General features: G+C 36.7%; 1 protein-coding gene across 1 annotated transcript in view; it reads left to right on the forward strand.

The window, feature by feature from the left end:
- The first annotated feature begins 1010 nt into the window (after positions 1–1010).
- ACVR1C (activin A receptor type 1C) overlaps positions 1011–27230 on the forward strand; it is a 52384-nt gene continuing 26164 nt past the window's right edge. The window contains exons 1-2 of the mRNA XM_027560255.1: positions 1011–1245; positions 23682–23921. Coding sequence (XP_027416056.1) covers positions 1092–1245; positions 23682–23921 — 394 coding nt within the window. The 5' untranslated portion in view covers positions 1011–1091. The remainder of the gene's footprint in view (positions 1246–23681; positions 23922–27230) is intronic.

Raw genomic sequence — 27230 nt, forward strand, 5'->3', positions numbered from 1 at the left:
TCAGATATTGCAGGGGGGTGTTGTGATTTAACAAAAACCTTCATTAAGTAATGATACAAAAGGGTTATTCAGTACTGTTCTATTTAAAAGGAATTCAAATGAAATTTGAATAAGTTACTCACAACCACTGGATTGTTCATGATAGATATTTTACATCAGAACAGAAGTACTCTACTACTTTGATCATGTGAGTTAATGTGGGGGGTGTGTGTGTGTGTGTGTGTGTTTATTAAGTGGGGAATGTTGTGGAAACTTGTGAAGGGAACAGATTAACAAAGTCTAATTTTTATTGATGTAGATTTATTGCATTCTACAATTGATGTGTTTTGCTCTATTGAATAGATGTATTCATTCAAAGAAACTTGCCTGAAGGTCATGGTCTATCTTCAAATGACTCATTCTAAGATGTATTCTTTAGTGAAAAGGGGGATATATAATGGCTCATCAATGCCTTAAAGGCACTGTGACAATACAATACTGTTAAAATATCATAGAATATAAATGTAAAGAGTCACACAGGTTTTTAAAGCTGTGACTGTCTGCAGTTAGCTTTGTGTTTTTAGCACATTGACTTTAAAGTTTAAAGGAGAAATCGTACATGAACAGAATACACTGGATTGCTTGGGTAGTGAGCGCCTTAAACAGTGCTTGAATGCTCTACAGATGATGCTGGACTGCACTTCTGGGTTGCTGTGTTACTGTATCCTGGTGTTTCATAGGGACTACTGATTTAGGAATGAGCTGGTTGAGTTTAAAAAGGAGGGATTTACACCAAGGGTGAGAAACTTGTTTAAAAATACAGTATCAACTGAAGAGATTGCTTATAAAAATATAAGCAATAGTAAGTGATGATTGGGCAACACTTTTGATAAAGCACATGACTGAGAGAGAGTAACAGCTTTAGCATGTATGTTTTATCCAGTGCTATTAAACTGTCTCTCAGTTTTCATTAAGATTGACTTTCTTTGCATGATAACTTTCGCATCTTAAAGCGTTTTGCCTTATCTTTTCCAGGTTTGAAGTGTGTTTGTCTTTTGTGTGACTCTTCAAACTTTACCTGCCAAACAGAAGGAGCATGTTGGGCTTCTGTTATGTTAACCAATGGAAAGGAACAGGTGATCAAGTCCTGTGTCTCTCTCCCAGAATTAAATGCACAAGTCTTCTGTCATAGTTCCAACAATGTTACCAAAACGGAATGCTGCTTCACAGATTTTTGCAACAACATAACACTGCACCTTCCAACAGGTAAAGGGTTTATCTTTGTTCATTCCAAATTTCATTTTACTCTTGGGAAATTATAAGCATGATAGAAATCAAACTGTCTTATGTTTCTTTAAATAAGGAAATCTGTTTTACAGTTCTTTCTATTTTTTTGCTAAAATTCTCTACAGCCTAGCTGAGGTTGATTTTTTAAAAAATTGTACAAGACTGTCGAAACACTGACAACAGCATAACAATTTTGAAGAAATCTGTCCTCATGAATTGTATTTTTTGAAGTGATTAATGAACCTAGAATAAAATATAAACTTTTATGTATCCTTTTAAAGGAGAGAAATTAAAATGTATACCAAGAAAAAAGAAGAGAAAAGAGAGCAAAACTAAAAATAGTAGATTGCCAACTTTTATGGAAACAGAATCTTTTTTTCATGGGTGCCTTCTGCATATCTTCTTTGTCTGCCCACACTCAAGTGAGAGCACTTGTTAGCAGAAAGAGTAGAATTTGACCCTCTATTATTGGGTGAATATATTGCTGCCTTTCCCACAATTTCATGGAGTTTCATCCTAATTTATAAGATACAAAAATCTTAATCTGGTCTTTTATCTGGAATCTGAAATTTGAGGGACTATTAAAGAGGTAAGCAATTCAAATTAAAAACTAATTTATAACATGAAAATGTCCTGATAGTAAATTTTATTTAATATGTTAGTATCTACACAGAGATAGATATTCTTCTTCACAAATGAACATTTGAAAGTACTGTTATCCAGTCTCAGATATTCATATATCACCATATTCTACTATAGTATTTTTAATGTATTATTATTATTAATAAATTAACAGCTCCTTTTTTTTTCTTTTTACTGGAGAACATTTACTTTATGCAAAAAACAAGTTTACTTGGCATAAATAGAAGATAAATAAGTAAATAAACAAACAAATGTACTGACTGTATTTCTGGTAGCTATTTTACATTTTCTTTTCAAGAGAAGATACTCATGTTAAAAACATACTGACATGAAGTGAGACATTTTGATACATAATCAGAAAAACTAGGAGAACCAGGGAAGAAAATCTTGTGTGATTTAATGTTATTTAGTATCATATTGGTTTACCACTTCAATAAAATCATTTCATATACCACCTTTGATACTTGTCTCATTCTTTGGGAAACATTATTCTAAAGCATTGTCCTATGTGTTATAACCTCAGAAGTCACACTTGGAATGTTTCATCCCTGAAAGCTACTAGGAGTCTTAGATTTTACACCGCAATTATTCTGTCTCAGATTCCATAGACTTCCTTGGTTTGGTAGTCATTTGATACCTATTGTGATACGAGAATTTATTTTCCATATACTTTCTTCCCTGATTTTGGTAGACTAGAGACATGAAGATCCCCTGTATTTGATGATGTTCTTCCCATGACCAAGATCAAAAAGACGGAGGGGAAGGAAAGTCTCCATATTAGTCTGTGGCAATGACGTCTTTAATGTGTCTTCTCGATAAAGAATTATCCATAAGAACATGTTCTGCCAGTCAGTAGGGGTACAAGATAATACTGTGCAACAAAATGTCTAGGAGGACAAAATGTTTCACATACAGCTGGGCCAATTAAAGGTACTGAGTGCAGTCAGGATGTGAATCCTTCCCAGTTCAGCTCTAAATTCTGCCTAACTACTGAGATGCCTGTAATCTACCTTCAAGTCCAGTTGGGAACCAGCCTTTCTTAAAAAAACAAACAATTTTATGAGGTATAATTTAGATATAATGAAATGCACACATCTTAAGTATATGGTTCAATGTGTTTTGACACATACATTTATGTAACTGCCACATTTCTATTATCTCAAAATGTCCTCAGTCAGTCTCCACTTTCACCAAAGCCAGGAAACTGATTTTCTGATCCCTGTAGATTAGATTTATTTTTCCTGGAGTTTCACATCAGAGGAGTCCTATGGAGGAGATTATTTTGCACTTGACTCTTTTCATTCATCCTATTTTTGAGATTTATTCATGCACCTTGTTCCCTTTTGGCTGCTGGGTAATATCCCTTTGTATGTTTTGCTTTGTTCTTTTTACACACCCATCCACAATGGGGATTCAGGTTGTTTCCATCTGGAGGCTGTTGTTAACAAAGCTGCTATGAACAACTGGGTACAAGTCTTTGGATATATGTCATCTTCTCGAGAAAATATCTAAGAGTAGAATTGAAGGGTCGTATGATAACTATATGTTTAATTTTTAAATTTAATCTCCCAAATAGTTTTCAAATTGCTTGTACCATTTTGTATCCCCAATAGAAATGTCTGATAGTTCTAGTTGGTCCATATTTTCCCAGCACTTAGTATAATCAGTCTTTTTAATTGTGGACATTCCAGTGATTATGTAGTGGTATTTCACTGTGGTTTTCATTTGCATTGCCTTAATGGTTAATCATGTTAAATTATTTTTTTTCTTGTGCATATTAGACATTTATGTTTCTTTCTGTCAAATCTTTTGCATATTAAATTCATTTATCTTCTTATGGATGACTTTAAGATTCTTTATATATTCTGAATACAAGTCCTTTATCTGATAGGTGTATTATGAGGATTTTCTCACATTCTGTGGATTTTGACATTTTGTTTCCTTAAAGGTGTCTTTTGGAGAGTAGAAGATCAAAATTTGATGAAGTGCATTTTATTTTTTTAAAAAATATTAATGGTTCATTTATTTGATGTCCTAAGAAATCTTTATCTATCCAGAGGTCATAAATATTTTCTTTTATGGCTTCTTCTAGGAATTTTAACATTTCAGCTTTTACATTTAAGCCCATGTTTAGTTTAAATTTAATTTTTGTTATTTTGTGAGGTTAGGTGGAATATTTATTTTTTCCATGTGTATTTGAAGTTGTTCCCAGTATCATTTATTGCAAAATCCATCCTTTCAATTTCTTTGACCTTTTGATTGAAAATAAAGTGACCATATGTATATGGTATATTTCTGGCCTCCAAATGTCTATACTTATGCCACTATGAAACACTCTTGATTATTATAGCTTTATAGTAAGTATTCAAATCAGATAATATGACCCTTCCAACTTTATTTATGTTCAAGTTGATTTGCTATCCTAAGTTATTTGCGTTTCCATTTTGGAATTGGTACTTCCCTGGAAGTCCAGTAGTCAAGACTACAGTCCCACTGCAGAGTGCACAGGTTTGATCCCTGGTCAGGTAACTCCAGCATACCGCTGCACAGACAAAAAAAGAAAAAGTGGAAAAAATAAATTTTAGAATCATTTTGAGAACTTTCATAAAAATACAATGCTGAAATTTTTATTAGATTGAGTTGAGTATGGATTAGTTGGAGAAAATTGTCATGTAACAATGTTAACTTTTTTGATCCATGAACATAGTATGTTTTTCCATTTATTTAGTTTTACTTCAGTTACTCTTAGTGTCTTATAGTTATCAGAAAACACATCTTATACATATTTTCTTGGATTTTTCTCTAAGTATTGCATGTTTTTAGATGCTATCATAAATAGTATTTTTGACATTTCAATTTCTAAATGTTAACTGCCAGTATATGAAAATAAAATTAATTTTATATATTGGCCTTATATCCTATAAGCTTATGAGAATAACATATTCTAGTAGCTTTTAAAAAATTTCTTTGACATTTTCTACATACAGAATAATTTTGTCTGTCAGTACAGCCGATTTTACATCTTCCTTTCTGGTCTCTATGCATTTTATTTTATTTTTTTCTTTCTTTTTTTGCACTGGCTAAGATTACCAATATGATGATGAGTAGGAGTGGTTAAATATTCTTGTCTTTTTCCTGGTTCTAGGAGGAATGCCCTCACTCTTTTACCATCAAGTATGAAGGGTTTTTTTTTTGTTTGTTTGTTTTTTGGTAGACCATTGTTATCAACTAAGGAAATTTGCTTTTATTCCTAGTTTGGGGAAAGTCTTTTTAAAAATCATGAATGAATATTAATAATTTCAAGTATTTTCATGGATTTATTGAGATTATAACATGATTTCTCTACTGATATAATGGATTACCTTGATTAATTTTCAAAGGTTACTTATAACTGGGAAGGTATATACGCTAGTAATTAATTTGTCTACAAAGAAATGCTTTGTGACATTTAATGATATCAAATTTCTTTTACTAAACTAAGAATTTGTTTCTTTTAGTGGCGTGGTATGGCAAATTGACATTCAGTTGAGTAGGCTTGCATGTGCAGTCATCTTGGATTGGATTGTTCTCTGTGAGGTAGCGCTGAGTGGTTATTAGCTGTGTCTGGAACAGCATCTGTTGGAGAGGAGTTGGGAACCCTCAGACTGAGCAGTGACGCAGCCAGTGCCAGTAACTTTGCTGTTTTTGTGTCATCAATAAGTGTGGCTGATATCCCCTGCTTTGCCTAAAGAGAATTTATCAATTTCAAATGTGATCACATATATATGAAATATATAAACGTGCTCTGAAAAGCAGACAGTGTGACATATCTACAGTACTTAATACGCTGCATCGTACTCATGAGTAAAATGGTAGAAGAAAAGGGGGAGAGGTGACCAGAACAGGTTGAAGAAAACCTGGGATTCTCTTTTCAGTTGCAGCTGGAAACCCAGTGGGTACCTCTTGGCTCTTTTAGCCATCACCCGACTATGGGGTCATTTCTGGATGGCTGACTTGGTGCAGACATAGTGCCTACTCTTGTCATGTTTCAGCTGTCTCTTTTCTGTCCTTGAGTCCTGCTTATGATGCTTGATCTCTGACTATATTTCTTTGTGACAAAATTCCTACCCTGAATACATCTTGTGACTGTTTTCTCCCCAGTTCCTCTTCCTGATGGTGTCCTTATAACTCAGCACCTGGAAATCTGTAGCCACAAACTCTTGCCCTCCTAAAATCCTTTTAAGTGTTTGATTCTAATTCTTCTTAGACTAGTAGCTTTTGTACAGGTTTCCATTGTGACACACAGAAACACATTTTGTATAATTTCCCCCATATGCACACATATCTGAAATAAGAATTTTACAAAATATTCTTACTTGTAAAATGTGCAAGGTACTCCATGTGCTTTCATTAAGTAAAAATTCTAATCATATCACACAAGTTGCTTACGTGTTTACAGTTTAAGAAACACTGCTTAGTTGATATTTAAAATGTAATTTTAAATGCAGCAAGGACATTTATTATTTTAATTTACTAGTTCAACAATCTGTTGATATTAAGAATCTAGTTACTATTTTAATTTACAATGTTTTTTTTTTAATGGCCTTTTAAAACCTTACCCATTCATTTTTAATACTAAATTGGATTAGAGTCAAATTAATTTGGATCATTGTAACCAAGATTTGATTTAGATCACATGAAATTCAATCACTTGCCCTTAAAAAAGTACTTCTTTGACATTGCATGTGGGTTTAATCCTTAGGAGTTAATTTTTTTGATAGAAGTAATTTTATAGTTTGGTAGACATATAACATTAGAAAAAATTGCTTGTTTCCCTGGAGCTTATTCTGTTAGATATATTTGATGTCACTGGAGTGACCTTCAAGTTCAACTATTATCACAAATATTTAGAGGGTTTTTTCTTATGTAAACTTGAAAGCCAACAACCATTTCCAAAAACAGTTGTGTTTTGACTAGTGCTTGGAGTTCATGTCTCTACTAATAGCAAATATGTTATTATTTTCATTAGGCAGCATACCAAATATATTTAAAAATTACAATTAAATACAAGCAATGCAAATCAATTAAGAGAAACATATTTTATGCAGTGTAACCTAATTTCTTATTACTGTTTATTTTTAGACCAGATTAAAACAACTCTTTTAAACTCCAAAAATATCTACCCACCTTTCCAGAGGCTGCTTGTCTTGCCCTGACTCCAGTGACTTTAGATTTACTACTTCTCAGGCTTTATTAAATCTCTTTCACAGTAACTCATGCAGAGTGTCCATTCACAACTTCCTCTTAAATTAAGATAGAATCCACTTTGGTAGGAAAAATTCAGCTTCAAAAGTAAATGATATATTCTTAACTCTTAAAGAATATTTACATTTCAATAAAAAAAAAAGACTTATTTACCCAAATGTGTACTTTTTTGGGTGGAGGATGGAGGAGGGAGGTTGTTTGTAGGGTGAAAAAACAAATAATAAATGAAAGAGTTCCATTTTTTTGAAAAAGTTCCAAGAGATATTTTGGGTGTGTGTCCCTGTAATGGGTTCTGTCTGTGAGCCCTCTAATAAATTTCACAGTTTCATCACTGATTTAGTTTAAGTTGGGCCTTTTGTATCTATTCTTAAAGCTTCTTAAACCCTTTTCCCTATATTTTCTAATGTTTGAGTCTCTGGTCATTTTAATATCTACAGCTTCTATGAATTTGAATCTGCTGATTTCTATTCTTGGTTGGCCACTTTCCTTGTGTGTTTTGTAATTTTTTGATTGTGAGCTCATGTTTTGAGAATCATATCTGGAGGAAACTTTTGAGGCCTATTTTAAAATATATTCCTCCAGAGCAGATTTATATTAGTTTCTGCCAGGTATCTGGAGGTGCTACCAACTGAAATCTATTCAGTGTTTTGATTAGTTGTTTTTTTTTTTTTTTTTGCCAACATATAGCATGAATTCTGTGCCTATACAGATGCACACTTATGGTGAGAATCTCTTGAAGAGATTTTTTTTCTGCTCTACTGAAAGTGAAGATTGAGACAAACAAATAGATGAATATAGACCCAGTGTCTCTCTGCAGAACATTTTCTACTTAGTTTTATTTTCAATGTAATACCATTCATATTTAACTGATTTATACTAGGATCTCTAACCTGATCTTTTGTGATTTCAGGAACCATGTTTTATCTCCTGATCTTGTGATATAAGTCTGATAAACTAAGCACTTAACTACCAAGGACTGGCAGATGCCTCCAGGGTAAATGGCCATCCTAGTGCTCAGATATCTCTTTGGATCTGAATTTTATTTTTGGTTGCTGAGTAATTCATTTATTTCCCCACCAGGTTAATCATATAATAGAAAAACATTTTTCATTTGTGTTTTATTCAGCATTTTTGTGTATGCCATACTAAGAAGGGCTTCTGTGGACATCTAAAGTGTAACTTGGCAGAAGTGGAAATTCCATGATGGTTTATTTTTGAAATGATGCTGGCGTAATTATCTATCCATCTGGAAGACGACAGGGCTGTACCACAGTGTCATACCGTATACAAAAATAAATTACAGCTTGATTAAATATCTAATTGTGAAACATAAAACAATTTAAATGTCAGAGGAAAATTTAGGGAAAAAAGATTTTTATGACTTTACAGTATGGAAGCTGTTTTAAATAAGACAGGAAATCCAACTGTTATAAAAGGAAAAGACATAATTGACTACATGGAAACTAAAATAAAAATGAATAATAAAAGATAACATAAGTGAAACCAAAGATAAATGAAATATGGGATAGAAATATTTGTATTATATATGACTAGAGAAAAAGGTAACTATTTAAAAAATAATGAGCCTGTGTGTGTGTGTGTGTGTGTGTGTGTGTGTATCCATGTACCTGGCAAGAGAAAAAGTGAAAAGAGGGAGGAGAGTGTTAAATGAAAAAAAAGGGGCAAAAAACACATTTTACAGAAATTTTATAGAAGAAAATATTCAAAATGGTCAAGTATTGAAAAGATGATCAAGTACTGAAAAAATAAATGCCGGGGAGATGCAAACTGAAGTAACATACCATTTTTTTCCACCCATTGGATTGGTAAAAGTTAAAGGAGGATGTTTTCAACTGTAAGTGTCAGACACTTAGATAATATCTTAACCAATGAAGGAGTTCACAGCCTTAATATGATAAGAAATCTGGAAATAGGTTCTTTGATTTGTTAACATACAGACTCAACAGTGTCAACAGCCTACTTTCAGTTTTCTTTTCCTGAGAGTCAGTGAACATCATCGTTGTTTAAGTATTATTATCTAACTTTCTGATACTCTTATTTGGAACGTTTTTTCCTCCTGCATATCTGCTTTTTCTAGCAAGGGAAATGTTGGGTTTTGCTACTAGCAATCTCATGATTCAGAGAAAAGTGAAAAAACATGGGTGGCTCAATTTGAGTCATCTAATAAAAACTGCCATGTTTAGCAGAAATATCAACAGTCTCTTCCTTACTACCAGTTTAAAATGGATGTAAATTCATCTCCTTCTAACCCCAGGGAGGAGGCTTGGATTTATTACTAAGCAGAACAGGGCAAAAAAAAAACAAAAAACAAAAAACAAATAAAGATAAACAACTTTAAAACAAACCCCAAACCTTATTTTTGGAAAGATGTGGACATAGTCTAGCCATCACAGAGATTTTACACCTGAGTTTCCATTGCCCGAGTGAAACTCTTCAGAAGAAAAACTTAAAAAAAAAAAAATTGACCCAGATTAATAGTGTCCCCAGTGGCCTGCCAGAAGAAAGTTCAGACTCTCTGGAGAAAGGTAATTTAATATTAGGTCTCAGAGAGAAACACACAAACACTTTTGCAAGGACATGAGAAGTACATAATGAAGAACAAGCACTCCAAGTTCACAGGGGTTCAAAATGACATGAGCATGAGCCAGCGGAAGAGAGCACAAGGTTTCATATGTTGGAGTTATCAGACAATAATTATAGAGCACCCATTCTTCTAAGTTTAAAGAAGCAAAAGGAAAATTTAAAACATTTCTTAGAGAATAGGAAATTGTAAAAAAAAAAATAATGGACTAGTAGATTTGAACAATAAAAGAAGAAAACTTTTTAAAATTAAAAATACAGTAACAAAAATTAGAAACTTAATGTATAGGTTTAACAACAATTGGTACAACAGCAACTGAAGAGAGAATTAGGGATCTGAAATATGGGTCAGAAGACACTATTTTGTATGCAGTAATATAGAGAATACATAATAGAAAATATGGAAGAGAGGATGATAATTAGAGGAAAGTATAAGAAGGTTTGATATACATATATGTGATATATGTGCATTAATATACAATGCATATATTAAATAAAAATGTTGACATTTCTATTAGGTAAAATTAACTTCAATGCAAAAAATATTACTAGAGTTAAAAAAGATCACTTTTTAATGACTAAAGTTTCAATTTATGAGGGATTCTTAATAAATTAAAATTTCTGTGTACTTAAGAATATGGTCTCAGAGAAAATATTTACAGATGTATAAGGAAAAATAGAGAAGTCCATGATCTCAGAAGGGGATTTTAATATACTATTGTCTTGTTAATAGAATAAATAGATTAAAAAAAAACAGTGAGACTACATGAGGCTGAAACAACATGATTTATGAACAACCTAACTTTTAGAAAATTATAACATAAATTATAATAGTCTTATGACATATCCGTAAGGAACATTTCAAAGCCCAAGAGGTTCTACCACAAAATTCTGCTAAATTTCCAGGAATAGATAATTGTGTAATTATTACACAAACTCCTCCAAACCATGCACAAAGAGGAAACACTCCTTAACCCATTCTGTGCATAACTTTGATATCAAAACCCAACAAAGACAGTATGAAAAAAGAAATAGCAAGTCATTCTCATCTATGAACATTATATGCAAATACCCCAGGCTTCCCTGGTATCTCAGACATAAAGAATCAACCTGCAATGTAGGAGTCCTGGGTTTGATCCTTGGGTTGGGAAGATTCCCTGGAGAAGGGCATGGCAACCCACACCAGTATTCTTGCTGGAGAATCCCCATGGACAGAGGAGGCTGGCGGGCTATAGTCCATGGGGTCTCAAAGAGTGGGACAGGACTGAGCAACTAAGCAGCACAACACATGCGAATATCCCAACTTTAACCTGTAACAATACAGGAAAAGGGATTCTGGGGAAAACAGCACAAGGACAGAGAAATGATTATTCCCCAAATCAGGATAATGATACCCTGGGGGATGGGAAAGGATCTGATCATGTGACTTACCTCTTGAGTGGGGAACAGGGAAGGGATAAGGGGGCCAGAGATGTATGGGAATTTATATGCTGTACATGTATATTATATGCACTTTTCTGTGTATTTGTTATATTTCACAACAAAAGAGCAAAACATCAAGCTTCAAAGTAACTTTTGGCAATGGGTGAATTCACAAAACTTATACATTTTCTTAACATGTGGAGTTGATATTGGAGAGCTACCAGGTTAAGGACATTATTCAGTTCTTCCCTTATAAATTTTTATGCTGTCTGTTTTGCTGCACATGTGTTCTTTTTCTAATGGAAAAAATCTAATGGCTCAAAGTTTACGAAAGCTATAAGTATTTCAAAGACATCTAGTTTCCTCCGATACCCATTTAGTAGCAGAATCTAGACTTAGATGGCTGTCTTAGATGTGGCTGTCTACCTAAGTGACAGTATTTTAAGCTACTCTTAATGGTAAGTGTGGCCAGATGACTAAGTTCTGACAGAGTTTTGGAGAACTGAAAAGACTCATTTAAACACAACTGATAGCTTATTATGCCATCTTCCATCATGCTGCCTGGAGGTAAAGGGTGAAATATAGCAGCTTGCTTGTACTGTGAGGACAATGACTACACCACAGGAATGGAAACAGAAGATAATAGGAGCCTGACCAAAAACTTCATGGAGCCAACTTGCTACCACTGGACTCTTGTTGTTTAGTCTCTAAGTCATGTCTGACTCTTTTGTGACCCCAAGAACTGTAGCCCGCTATGCTCCCCAGTCCATGGCATTCTCCAGGCAAGAATACTGGAGTGGGTAGCCAAGCCGCTCCCTTCTCCAGGGAATCGTCCCACCCAGCAATTGAACCTGTGTTTGTTTACTGATGAGCCACCAGGGAAGCCCAAACATTGAACTACTCATCTTCAAATGTCTTTTACATGAAAGAGAAAAGGAAACTTCTGTATAGTTTGCTCTGTCGTTACTAGCTAAACCCAGTTTTAATGAATATAGAAACAGCAAAACAAGTCACCCAGAGTTCTACCTACTTATGGGTTGTATTTGACCTACAGACAGCTTTCATTTGAAGTATATAGTTTCTGGGGAAAAAGTGAATTTCTTTATAATGTTAAACATTGAGTCGTAAAATAAAAATATAGATACCTGGCTTATCTTGGGGCTTCCCTGATAGCTCAGTTGGTAAAGAATCCACCTGCAATGCAGGAGACTCTGGTTCAATTCCTGGTTCGGAAAGATCTGCTGGAGAAGGGATAGGCTACCCACTCCAGTATTCTTGGGCTTTCCCTGTGGCTCAGCTGGTAAAGAATCTGCCTGCAATGCATGAGACCTGGGTACGATCCCTGGGTTGGGAAGATCCCCTGGAGAAAGGAAAGGTTACCCACTCCAGTATTCTGGCCTAGAGAATTCCATGGACTAAAAATCAGAAGATTTGGCATCCTTGAAGTCTCCCTCTTGGTATCAGATGGCTGAAACAGAAGTGACTGACTTCCTTATTGGGCATGAGCTTTCCTTGTTCATTCATTCACTCATTCAGTACTTATTGAGCTTATATCCTGGTAACCTTGAGCTTCCCTGGTGGCTCAGATGGTAAACAATCTGCTGGCAATGATAGAGACATTGGTTCGATCCCAGGGTTGGGAGGATTCCCTGGAAGAGGGCATGCAACCCACTCCAGTATTCTTGCCTGGAGAATCCTCATGGACAGAGGAGCCTGGAGGGCTACAGTCCATGGGGTTGCAAAGAGTTGGATGAGACTGAGCAACTTGCACTTTCAGAGTTCCTACTTTCAATAGTTTAGTATATTTTCTAATATAGTCGAGTTATTCTGTTTAATACAATTTTATGTCAGACTTTCTTTTCTTATTATTAAAACATGTCTTTTTGTACGTGAAGGAGTCATATTTTGTTGCTTGTTTCTTTCATAGCTGTGTTACATTGTAATTTGTAGCAGAAATGATTTTTGGTGACTGTAGGTGACATCAGAAAGATGCTCAGAGAAATAGTGGTGATGTCAAATAGCATCAAGAGCACACCAAAACTGTCATGAAAATTCATCCAGGATAAGGTCAGGAAGCCTAGGCTAGAGAAGCCTGTTATTTATAGGGTTCATTTTTATAAGACTTGCTATTTAGTTTATGCTTGCACTAATTATCAACCTTCATATGGAAATAGACTATTCAGCAAAGCATTCAAGTTTTGAGTGTCTTTGTTCCTATTTTGCTACCAAAACATACAGTGCTTTAAAGGGTACGTATAACAAGAATTTCTGATTTTTCCTTTTGGTGTTCAGTACACTATTTTCATACTATTGTATTTTTGACTAATTTAAATAATTAGTTTCCATACAAAAAATATGTGCACAGCTTTAAAATGTGAGTACTATCTTAACCTCAGTACAATTTTCACCTTCCTGTTCTCAGTTGTGTAAAGAAAAAAAGAACAATTCGTTATTTCTATAACCTAGGGTGGATGAACAATGCATATTGATTAGGTGCATGTCTAAATTAGACTTATTGAAACCAAACTGAAGGATTACATTTAAAGGAAGATAAAGTGCCGAAACATTATAATTGAATTTATCAAAAATTAATACGTTTAAAGCATGTTGTAATTATAAAATTTTGCGGACTCAGATACCAAGTATTATTCTTTGGGGAGTTGAAAAGTCTCCTTATTTTAATTCCTTTAAAGAAACCCATTGATGTTTCTTAACTTTTATGGTTTTCTATTTTAAACATAAACTCATAGCTCTAGGCAGTGTAAGGTGACAGGACATGCTGAGAAATACTCATGGGACCCCTTGTGGAATTGTTCTGCCATCACATCAACAAATCCATTTGTAGCTCATTCTCTGAGGACTCACCCACACCTGACAGGTGTGCCAGACAGGCATATTTTTTTCCCCATAAACTGAAGGATGCTATAATTTTTGCATTTGGAAAGCACGTGAAATGTAAGCATACAAAAAGTCAAACTTGTGCTCTAAGAGATTAATATAGGAAGCATTTCTTGTCTCAAGGAACAAGTACACTGATTTTAATCATGAAATTTTGTTCATAGAGATATAATAGGAAATTGAAAGTGAAATTTATAAGCAATCCTAAATTGAGGATTTTACACTATATAAGCCATCCTCTTCTCAGTTATGTAAATACTATTACCTGTTTATTGAAATACTTTTGGGAGTCATTATACAGACATTGAACTGACTGAAAATATTATCTCAATGTCATTCCTTTCAAGTGAACAAGCTGCTCTGTGTGAATGTGTTATCTGTTTAGTTCAGTTCAGTTCAGTTGCTCAGTCGGGTCCGACTCCTGGCGACCCCATGAACCGCAGCACACCAGGCCTCCCTGTTAATCACCAACTCCCGGAGTTTACCAAAACTCATGTTCATGGACTTCCCTGGTGGCTCAGATGGTAAAGCGTCTGTCTACAATGTGAGAGACCTGGGTTCGATCCCTGGGTTGGAAAGATTCCCTGGAGAAGGAAATGGCAACCCACTCCATACTCTTGCCTTGAAAATCCCATGGACGGAGGAGCTTGGTGCAGGCTACTAACCATGGGGTCGCAAAGAGTTGGGTACGACTGAGCAACTTCACTTCACTTCACTTCACTTCGTGTTCATTGAGTCGGTGATGCCATCTAACCATCTCATCCTCTGTCGTCCCCTTCTCCTCTTGTCTTCCTGTTATCTGCAGGAGTAATTATATTAGCTGGAACTTTAAGACAGAGAAGTGTAACTTTTCCTTCACCATCAATATTTTAAGTGCTTTCTCTGAACAATGCTCTCCGCTATGAGATTGGGTGCTGTTTCCAAGAAACTTTCATTTTTTCTTATGGAAAAGATTGACTTAAAAAAAAAAAACAAAACACTAACATATTCCTTGAGTAATTACTATCTAATTTCTTTATAGAAATGTATCGTTGAAGAATGAAAGTGAAAGTAAAAGTGAAGTCTTAGCTGCTCAGTTGTGTCTGACACTTTGTAACCCCATGGACTGTAGCTGTCCAGGTTCCTCTGTCCATGGAATTCTCCAGGCAAGAACACTGGAGTGGGTTGCCATTTCCTTCTCTTGGGGATCTTCCTGACCCAGGGATCAAACTCAGTCTCATTCATTGCAGACAGGTTCTTTACCACCTGAGCCACCAGGGAAGCCTCATTTAAGAATACTCAGTTCAGTTCAGTTCAATTCATTTCAGTCGCTCAGTTGTGTCCGACTCTTTGAGGCTCCATGGACTGCAGCACAGCAGGCTTCCCTATCCATCATCAACTCCCAGAGCTTGCCCAAACTCATGTCCATCGAGTCAGTGATGCCATCCAACCATCTTATTCTTTGTCATCCCATCTCCTCCTGCCTTCAATCTTTCTCAGCATCAGAGTCTTTTTCAGTGAATCAGTTCTTTGCATCAGGTGGCCAAAGCATTGGAGTTTCAGCTTCAGCATCAGTCCTTCCAATGAATATGCAGGACTGATTTCCTTTAGGGTTGACTGGTTTGAACTGCTTGCAGTCCAGGGGATTCTCAAGAGTCTTCTCCAACATCACAGTTCAAAAGCATCAATTCTTTGACACTCGGCTTTCTTTATAGTCCAACTCTCACATCCATACATGACTACTGGAAAAACCATAGCTTTGACTAGACTAGAATAGAATAGAATAGTAGTATAATACACACTACTATATATAAAATAGATAATCAATAAGGATCTACTACATTAGCACAGGGAACTCTACTCAATACTCTGTAATAACCTATAATGGAAAAAGAATCTGAAAAAAAGATGGATATATGAATATATAACTAAATCACTTTTCTCTATATCTGAAACTAACAAAACTTTGTAAATCAAATATATTCTAATATAAAATGAATAAATAAAAGAATATGTGTTTTGATGACAGATTAATAAACTAACCCTGGTACATGCCCTGAAATGAAGAAAAACTGTGAAACCAATTTAAATTCTTCTACATTGTATTAGTCTCACCTCTGCTTGAGTCAAAGTTCTTCCTACCCCTGATGCCAAAGATTATATTCTTCATTCTTCAATCTAATATTCCTATTTCCTTAAAATATAAAGTAATTATTATTCTTAAATTCAGGTGCTGGTGGACAAAAGAAGATTTGAAGCTTCTCAGTGTTCCTCCCAGAAACCAGAAGGACAAGGAGAACTAGCCAGGAAATATTTTAATGTGTGGAGCTCCCTGTCTGTTCCGCACCCATGAAATCAGGCCATACATGTAGAACGTGTATGCAGATAGCCATTTACAGATTGAGCACCGAATGATGGAACGGCCCGTTGATACCTCATCTTAGTTGGTCAAAAGGTGGAAATAATTCTCCTATTATTTCTGTCACTGTCAGGGTTCAGTTGAATCTCTAGAGAAGAAAATATTCTGCCATTGTTCACCTACTTGAGGTTCACATTTATCAGAAACTACCTGTTTGACATGATTATTCTCTCTGTGAAGAAGGGGGACCATATAATGCCCCCTGTAGTGGAGCATAATGGAGGGATCTAACCAAATTAACTTCTCATTGGATTTTTCCTGGTAACATTTATAAGGGTCACTGTGAAGAAGTAGGAGGCTAGGACAAGCTTTGGTAAGTGATGGTGGTGGTGGAGGGACCCTGTAATCGGGAGTAAAGAATTACATTGACGTGTCAGACAAATAAAACTAGCGTTTGTGATGTAATTCCTTCGACCCATTCTACTTCCCATGTGTGTACTTCACACATATAAGTTCAGTTACATATTCTTTATATTAGACTGATTCATCATGAATGGAACTCTTCATTATGATCTTTTTATCTCCCATATCCCTTGCTCCTATAAAGTTTTCTCCATAGTTTTGCCTGCAGACCTGGCCTGCCCTGTTGCAGTCCATAGGGTCACGAAGAGTTGGACACGACTTGGTGACGGAACAACAACAAAGTTGTTTTGGAATTGCACCCTAGATGGGTCGTGTATCCTTAGTCGATTTTAAACTACACAAAGATGTGGAATCTGCCCAACTTCCTGCCTCCAACCCCAGAGTTGTTCTAGAGGAATATTATACAATACACACCAATCCTTTTGGTTCCAGGTTTTGAACCAAAGTAGTAAAGCAACAAGAAATAAATTAGACATGTACTTTCATTACAATCAAGGAAATGTTTGAAATAATGCTACCCATATTTAAAGGAGGTTTGAAATGTCAGGTAAAGTAGGTTAATCATGAAGAATTGAGAGATTTCTCATTTCTTGACATGTCATTCTGTTTTTGACAAAATTAATGATTCCTGTTGAGCTAATTAACAAGGTACCTTTGAATATCTTAAAGGTAATGTATTTCTTTTTTTCTGTTTCAGCTGCAGTTATTTCCACACTTTCCCCCCAGAAATGTGTGAACTAAACAAAAAGCTCTTTATTTGAAGTCAGAGGTCATAGAAGTTTATAGGGTAGATAGAAGGACTGAACATCACCATGTCATTTATAGGTTCCTGGTGGCATTTCTTCTGGTGCCAGGATAGAAACAGACCCATCAGAAGACATCCCCAGCAACACTGTCTTTTTGGTTATTTATTTTGAGAACATTTCAAAGCCACAAGCTTGGAGAAAGAAATGCTTCTCTTTTGTGGGGGAGTTGGTAGTAGGGAGGCAGTCGAAGGTTTGATATTTATATTAATACATTCATGGATTCACCCTTGCAATAATAGCATCTTTTCACTTGAGGAAAAATTTAATGAAAGGAAGAGGAGCAGTTTTAATGATAAATTACTCTGTGGTTTCTTTAAGGATGTTTTGGACCCTTTTAAATTTATGTAGCTACTTGCTATAGCAACTTTTGGGAAGGAAGCACTAACCTTGAAATGGTTCATAAAAATTCACGTTGTCTGGATGAAGGCCTCTATTTTCTTTGTGCAAATGTTTTTTTAACAGCTGTCCAGTCCGTACATATCTTTTCAGTCACTATATCTTCATTTTCTATACATCTCTCCATTGTAATATCTTAGTTTCTATTCAGTTGAATGTCATTCACATACAGTCAAGAAATATATCTTTAAGTTGAACATAAATATACTACAGACTTTTGTGCCCGTGGTCAATACAAGTTATTTGAAGCAATTGATCAAGTCCACATCTCTGCCTAGTTCTAAGGCATCTCCTCCTCATAGCATGTACTAAGGAAATGCAAATTAATTGATGTGAAGGTCACATAAATCTCATACACATCAATAATTTTTCATACTTTTAATAAACAACAGAAAGGGTCAGCAGGGGAGGAAACATGGAGACCATCCTCACATCTTGTCATCTTTTTTTTTAATCTTGAGGAGTTCGTTTCCCTAAAGCCAGAAATAGGAGATGGCGAGGAGGTCATGAAAACTGTCCTAGGAGAAGCTGAGGTATCTAAACTGGATCTGAACTTTATCTGAGCATTGATAACCACCACTGCTTTCACCATCACCAGTTTCACTCTTTTTTTTCTTTAGGGAAAGTTGTAAATTCACAAAGATTAAAAAATTTCTCCTTTCTTTCCTTTTTCCTTCCTCCCTTCCTCTTTCCTTTCTTTCTTCTTTTTTTCCTCTTCTTGGTTTTTTTTTTTTTTTTCCCTTGGTCTTTGTTGTTCTTTAGTTGCTAAGTTGTGTTCAACTCTTTGCAACCCCATGGATTGTAGCCTGCTAGGCTCCTCTGTCCATGGAATTTTCCAGATGACAATACTGGAGTCAGTTACCATTTCCTTCTCCATTTTTGGCATTACTTAGCTTTTTACAGGGGCTTCCTAGGTGGCTCAGTGGGCAAAGAATCTGCCTGCAATGCAAGAGACATTGGAGACACCAGTTTGATTCCTAGTGTTCAGGAAAATCCCTTGAAGGAAGGCATGGCATGGAGTAGGTACTCCAATATTCTTACCCGGAGAATCCCATGGACAGAGGATCCTGGAGGGCTACAGTCCACGGGGTTACAAAGAGTTGGACACGACTGAATTGACTGAGCACGCACGAACACACCTTCTTACAATCTTTTAACTTCTGCATGATTCCCTCTAGCTGTGCAGAATCTCCCACCTCATACATGCCCTTCTTCCTGCCTTATCTGTACTTCCTTCCCCTGCTCTGTCTTGGTTTAATGTATTGCAGAACTTATATAGCAGAGACTTTTGTAAGCTAAGCACTCATCCGTCTGGGCTAGTACCTGTCTCTATTTTCCCATCTTCTTCTATTTAATTTACTAGGGAGTGAAATAACTAGAATTAGCAATGCAGCACTCCCGGAACTCACTTTTGGGATTAATATATACCCCACCATGGAGCTATTATTCCGTGGAGAAATCATCTCAGTTGACATGGTCAGAGAAATTAGAAATTGTCAAATAGGAGTTCTCCTATGATCAAGACTGTAAAACCTGCTAGAAAAATTAATAGGCTCTTCCAAGATAACTTACTAAAATGTATTCTTAACTGCACTACTGTCTTTTTCTACCATGACTCATTGGGTATAGACTACAGTTTTCTTCATTTGTCCCTTGTAGAGATTATAATCAGCATTTGGTTTAGAAGATAGTTTTACAAATGTTTGCCTTAAAAATTGCTCAGTGCTTAGGAAGCTTTCTAGATGGTGTTGCTAGCCTTTTTCTAGCCGAGTCATCTTTTTTTCTTACTAACTCATATCAGTAAATTTGTTCACAAAAGTAGAAACATTGCCCATCTGTAATAAACATCCCTGAGTGCAGTAGCCATCACCAGAGAAGAGCACTTTTATAGATATTGTGCTATTTTCAGGCTTGCTGACCTTTTGCCTCTTTATTGGTTGCTATAGTGATGATCTGAGCTCTGCTTAATAGAGCTTTACTAAAATGAAAGCAATCAATAAGCTTTTTAACTATAATGTTTATATTGATAGTTCCTAGTAACATGTATCAAAATAAAATTTATCCATATAAATGTATCCAATAATGGAATTTTATTTTTTAAAATCATGTGTCAGTACAGGTTTATGTAAATTGCAAATTATTAAGTGCATTCTGTGGCTTTCTTAGAATTCTGGAAATACTTCTGTGAGGACATAAAAATATGGATCCAACTTGAAATGTATATTTGAAAGACTATTTTGAAGTGGACAATAAAGCTTTTTCATAACAGCAAATTTTTGAAGTTGCAACTTCCATTGTTGATGGTTTCTTAAGCAAAGTCAAGTCTGAGAACTTTTTAGCACCTTGTCCTAAGAACATTCAAGGCCAAGCTGTCCTTCTATGCACCTGTACAACTTTTAATGATTTCAGAGGAACCCTGTGACACTCAGAACAGTTTGATCCACCGAAATTCACCTGGCAAAGTAAATAGAAGAGCATGAAATATGTTTCCAAAGCTCACTTAACAGTTTTAAATCTTTTATTCATTAGTAGTAGATAGACTACTATTTTAGGATTATAGTGAAACTTTCGTGAACACATTTTTGAGGACTTTGATGATTTTTCCTTTAGAATTAAATAATATTTATTTTTGAATTATGTTCTCATATTCTGATTAACATGTTGTAAGTGAAATTCAAGTACATTTAATATAATAAGCTCTCTTGGACTGTCATTGCAAAGAAGGAAATCTGAGAAATGACTTAGTTCTTCCTCTCATGAAGAACTAGCATATGTGCTTTGGAAGGAATTGGATAATAAGTAAATGAATATATGATGTTCCAGATAGTGATAAGATTCAGGAAGTTAAATAAAACAGGAAAAAGGTATAGAGAATAAACAAGCAATAAGAAGGAGATACTATTTTAGATAGAGTTGTCAGCCAAAACCATCATCTCCTGCCTCAATTATTGCATCAGGTTTCTAATTGGGCTGTAGGTATTTTCCAGGTAAGCATCTTTACAGCAAACATTTTTGCAACAAACAGTTTTTGTCATATAACTAATTGGCCTCAAGGCAATTTTGCTGTAGAAGATCAAATAACTGGTTGACACTTTGGTTTGATGGTTTGGTTTCATTTCTCCATTGACGGAGTGCCCCCATTTTTATATTACATGAATGTTAGCTGTCATAATGGTCTATAGAATGATGAGTAGATGTTGTTGATCTTAAAACATTGGATGACAACAATTACTGAAATGTGAAATAAGAGAAGGTAAAGCCAAATTGTGTACGGTACTAGAAAATGATAATGTTGGTTTTCAAATCCTTTGGTGACTTGAAGGTGCAGAGTTGAACCCACATTTTCCATGCAACTTTGGAATGTCTGTCAGTGGACATGGACTATCAACATGTGACTTATCTATCAACATGTGACAGTTTGCCGAGAACAAACAACAGCAGAGAGGCTTTCACAAAGCAATACAAAACTCAGTTACAAATATACACCCTAGTATTTGGAAACGGATACCTCTCTTTCTCTTTTTTAAATTTCTTATTGTTTTTTGGCTGTGGTGGGTCTTTGTTGCTGCATGTGGGCTTTCTCTTGGTTGCCGCGAGCAGGGGCCGTTCTGTAGTTGCGGTGCATGGGCGTCTCATTGTGGTGGTTTCTCTTGTTGCAGAGCACAGGCTCTAGGGTGCGCAGGCTTCAGGAGCTGCAGCACATGGGATCAGTAGTTGTGGTTTTCGGGCTCTAGAGGGCTGGCTCAGTAGTTGTGGCACAGGGGCTTAGTTGCTCCGTGGAATGTGGGATCTTCCTGGATCAGGGATTGAACTGGTGTTCCTTGCATTGCAAGGCAGATTCTTAACCATTGGACTATCAGGGAAGCCCTGGTACTTCTCTTAAGGAAGGAATACATTTTAGTGAAAAAGTGTTGCACTAAACGAGGAGATGAATCAACAAGCCTATATATATATAAAATACTATGATCAAAAGACTTGGAGGACAAGTTCTTAGGTACAACTCACTGCTGCTGCTGCTGCTAAGTCACTTCAGTCGTGTCCAACTCTGTGCGACCCCGTAGACGGCAGCCCAACAGGCTCCTCTGTCCCTGGGGTTCTGTAGGCAAGAACACTGGAGTGGGTTGCCATTTCCTTCTCCAATGCATGAAAGTGAAAAGTGAAAGTGAAGTCGCTCAGTTGTGTCCGACTCTGTGCGACCCCATGGAGTGCAGCCCATCAAGCTCTTCAGTCCATGGGATTTTCCAGGCAAGAGTACTGGAGTGGGGTGCCATTGCCTTCTCCTACAACTCACTAAATAAAATTAATTATTTATGCAGTATCACCATGAACCTTTACACATTTTAAATATATTCACATATTTCATATTTAACTATAAAATATTTAAAATTTTGTTATTAATTTTCACATTTCATTGTTTCCTTTTTTTTTTTTCTAATGTTTATTTATTTATTTTTTGGCCACGCCAAACAGCATATGGGATCTTAGTTCTCCAGCCGGGGATTAAACCCATGCTCCACACATTGGAAGCACGGAGTCTTAACCACTAGACGGCCAGGGAAGTCCCTCATTGTTTCCTTTTTAATGTCACCCTTTTATTTTTTGTTATTTTATCTTTTACAGCAAAACTGCCTTATGGCCAACTAGTTATTCAGCAAACATATTTGTGGCAAAAATGCTTACACTGAAAATACCAGACACGCTGTAATTGGTTTCTTAGCTTTTACTTTCATTCCCCTAGCCTCTGTTCATACAGCAGCCACTCAGAATATAAGTTAGATACTATCTTTTGTCTGTTCTAAACCCTGCAACAGCTTCTACTTGGAATAAAATTCAGAGTCCTTTTAGCCTGCAAGAGCCCACATGACCCTTCTCTCTTTGACCTCACTGACCCCATTTCCTTTCACCTTTCTCCTTGTTTACTGTGCTCCAGGCAAAGATTATTCCTGAACATGCGCAGTAGGTCTCTGCCTCAGGGCCCCTTGTTACATTTGATTTCCTTCTGCTGAGAACAGGCTTCCTGGAGCTACTTCCCTTATTGCTCCCTGATACCTCCCCGGAGTGGCCTTCCGTGACCAGTCTGTCTACAAGTCGCATCCCACATCAGTCTGTCTCTTTGTTGGACTTTATTTTCTTTGACTTAGGATCTCTTGCTTTTGTTTCACGTTTCCGTCCGTGGGTATGTGAGAGCATAAAGCACCACAGAGCAAGCATGTGGGCTCTCTCACTCGCTGCCCTGTCTCCGGCACCTGGAATAGTGGCAACGTGTTGTAAGAGCTCAGTGATCATCTGTGGCAAAAAGGAGCGAACATGCCTTGAGGATGGATGACTGAAACATGGGGAGAAAGTACTCATGAGATGTTAAATGATTTGGAGGCTTTAAAAAGGATCCCGGGTGCTAGAGCTTTCCACGAGATCCTAATCCCGTCTCCACTGTCACCTGACAGAACCTAACCGCAGTTGCATCCTAACCTCAACTCTCTTTCCCTGCCTTCGCTTTTTACCACAGAAACTCTTTACCAACTAGCATGAGTGGATATTGTGTAGCTGCACATTATAGATGTGAATTTTTGGTGACTGCATTTCCAGTTCTAAAATACTTAACATGGATTGACTTATGGTCATGTTCTTTCTTTTCTTAATTAAAGCATCGCCAAACGCCCCAAAGCTTGGACCCATGGAGCTGACCATTGTTGTCACCGTGCCAGTTTTCCTCCTGTCCATAGCTTCAGTGCTGACAGTATGGGCATGCCAAGGTCGACAGTGCACCTACAGAAAGAAAAAGAGACCGAATGTGGAGGAGCCCCTCTCTGAATGCAATCTGGTAAATGCTGGGAAAACTCTGAAAGATCTGATTTACGATGTGACTGCCTCTGGATCTGGCTCTGGTATGTGCCTGTTGTTCATTTTTTCAGTAAGAAAAATTCTTATTTAAAAATAAATCCCATTTTTTTTCTTAAAATTTTTTATTGTGGTAAAAGTCACATAATATACAACACACTATTTTAACTGTATTTAAGTGTAGAGTTCAGTGGCGCTAACGACATTCACATTGTTGTACAACTCTCGCCATCTTCCCATCTTCTGAAATGTTCACCTTCCTAAGCTGAAGCTGTGACCCCGTTAAACACTAACTCTCCATCCCCTCCCGCATCTCTCCCCCCATTCCCCAGCCCCTGGCATCTACCTATGTACTTTCTGGCTCTATGACTTTGAGTCTTCTAGGTACCTCGCTTTTTAACAAAAAAGGGGCCCAAATATTATTAATTCCATTGTTTAAAATACTTGATATGGTACACGGTAAATTCTGGCATAGAAACTTCTTTCAGCATTTGATGAAGAGTAAAAACTGTCCTGGCCTAAAGAATTAAATCTTCTCAATTGCTTTTTGTGCCTTTAGGTATTCAGATTCTTATTTTCACGTGCCTTCAGAATTTATTTCTGAAGCCAGGAGTTTCTTTTCTCAGCCCTCTGCCACATTCTGGTTAGTAATAATAGTTGTTGCTGTCTTGGTCATGTTTCAGGGGCACAAAAGAGTTATAGGGCTTAAGCATTGAATTCTGGGGAAAAGATATTAGTTATGCAAAGTAGTGTTCTTTGCTTGTGATTATGAAGGTCTTTGGAATCTGTAGTCAACCCCTGGGATGTGTGTGTGTGAAGTTAATAGGGAGCTGACCTGAAATTCAAATTAAGAATATGTTCTTAAAGCTTAGAAACAAAAGGGAAGAGTACAACATTCCTGTGTTGGCTGCTGCTGCTGCTGCTGAGGTTATATGGTAACTCTTTCCCTCTTTAATGGAACTTCAGAACCCCTGATGAAGCTGTTCAAAATACCAGGCTGTGTTTTGGCTTAAATGAGCCTTTCTCATAGCACAAAGCATCTGAGGGCTTTCTGGGTTTCGGGTGACAGAGCAGCTTCTCCCTAGTAATCACAAACGCCCTAAGATGGCAGAGGACTCCCAGCTATCATGTATATTTCAGCACATGGTGCTGCAGAAACATGAACTAGGGTGAGCCTCAGTGAACCATTTCGGTCATTCCTGCTTTGGAAAGATCATTAAGGATGATTACCCCCAAACAGATTTTGAAAACTTCCCTTGCCCATGGCCTTTAGGAGCATCCAAGCAGGCACAATTAACAAGGGCAGATGACAGAGGAGTGGGTAGCCTCTGTATGGGCATCCATATTTAACACAAAGCCGCTTTGGACTCAGAAGTATTTATCAGAAAAGAGACCTAATTACATCATCCAGAAAGCCCAATTAGGTTCCTGGCTCTGGGGGCATGATCACTTGCTGACTGACCAAAGCCTCAGTGTTTACAACACTGCGCAAATCAGGAGACATGTTTTCAAAGGAGAAATATTGAAAAGAATATCTCCAAACTGTGAAGCTTGTAAAAGACATCCAAATTACGTTGTTGTATAGAAAGATGGCACTTTTTCTTTAAAAGTAAAACCTGTTAGGATTTAATACTCTTTCTTCCTTAAGTGTTACATTCTGGGGGCCACTGGGCCTTAATTTCTTGAGCCCTGGCGATATTCTAGGCTCAGAATATTGGCCCAGAAAGCTCTGATTTGTGCCAACTTCCTTGAAATCTTGTATAATTTCTGAAATGTTTAAGTGATTAAATAGCCATCTATTTCATCCCCACCAAAACATTTTAGTTCATATGAAGATGTAAAGCAGAAATACATGTTTTGGAGCTACTCCTATTTTTAAAAATAATTTGTTTATTTTCCTATATATGGCTGTAGTGGGTCTTTGTTGCTGTGAGGGCTTTTCTGTAGTTGTGGTGTGGGCTTCTCATTGCTGTAGCTGCTCTTCTGGCAGAGTGCAGTCTCTAGGGTGCACATGTAGTTACAGCAGGTAGGCTCAGTAGTTGTAGGTTCTGGGCTCTAGAGCATAGGCTCAATAGTTAGTTTCTCATATACTTAGTTTCTCTTCGGCAAGTGGGATCTTCCTGGACTAGGAATTGAACCTGTGTCTCCTGCATTGGCAGGCAGATCCTTTGCCATTGAGCCAACAGGGAAGCCCTGGAACTACTTCTTGAATATGTTTAAGATGATCAGGGATTTCCCTTTCTAATAAAAGAAATGGAGATTTTATAACTGGAAGCTGAGTATTTAGTTTAAGAAAGTATTCATGAGCCAGGGCATAAAATCAGAAATTAAGTTTTTTGGTATTTTTGTTCATCTTGAAACCTAAATCTAGACTTAACTAATTGCTGGACCCTCTCTTTAGATTTTTCTACATTCTTTCTTAAAAGAAAGCTGTAAATGTACTCAGACATGGATGATTTTTTAAATGATCAACTTGAAAGCGTTCTAGGCATTTTTCTCCAAAGCCAGTGGCATATGTTTGGCAGTAACCACTGAATAACAGGAGTGGATGGCTACACTGCCTTGGATCACCAGGGAGAATATGTCCATGTGTAGCAAGGCTTCTGTCACAAAAGCTCACCGATCAGAAGGAAATCAGGCATTTTCCTTCCCCTCTGCTTCTCTTCCCTGGCCAGTGACTTTAAACAAGAAGCAACTTTGTCAGGTGTTGAGAGACAAAAATTGTGAAGCATATCCCAACCTGGTCAGGGACAAATTTCAAAGCAATACAATGCCTGCAAGAGAGGAGAACTGACTGATGTTTGACTGCACTGTCTTTGAGAGATGATGGTGTCTCAGGTGGCTTCAAAGAGGCTGGGTAGGTTGCTGGTTTCTGCTGTGATATTACACTCCTGATAAATGATGATGTTTCTATCAGACAGGCCTCAGTTTCTACATGCTGCATGCTAAGTCGCTTCACTTATGTCTGACTCTTTGGAGCCCATGGACTGTAGCCCATTAGGCTCCTCTGTCCATGGGATTCTCTAGGCGTGAATACTGGAGTGGGTTGCCATGCCCTCCTCCAGGGGATCTTCGATTTGCAGGGAAAACCAAAGTCCTTGTGTCCGAAAAGGAAATCTCTAAGAGTGTAACACTTACTCAGGTTATTTTTGGTGGTTGCTTTCAAAGACCCTGAAGCAACTTTCATTGAATTTTACTCTCTCAACTTAATTGCTGTGCTGATTACCTTAGATGATATCCTACTTCGTCCCTGGTCTGCAGTCTTGATCATGTGCCTAATAAGTTTGCAATTTGAAAATATTGACTTATGTAGTTTTCTAGCCAGTTGTCATTGTTGTGTTTTCATAGGTACTGAT

Source organism: Bos indicus x Bos taurus, chromosome 2 (genome assembly GCF_003369695.1).
Source record: "Bos indicus x Bos taurus breed Angus x Brahman F1 hybrid chromosome 2, Bos_hybrid_MaternalHap_v2.0, whole genome shotgun sequence".
In the NCBI taxonomy this organism is placed as follows: domain Eukaryota; kingdom Metazoa; phylum Chordata; class Mammalia; order Artiodactyla; family Bovidae; genus Bos; species Bos indicus x Bos taurus.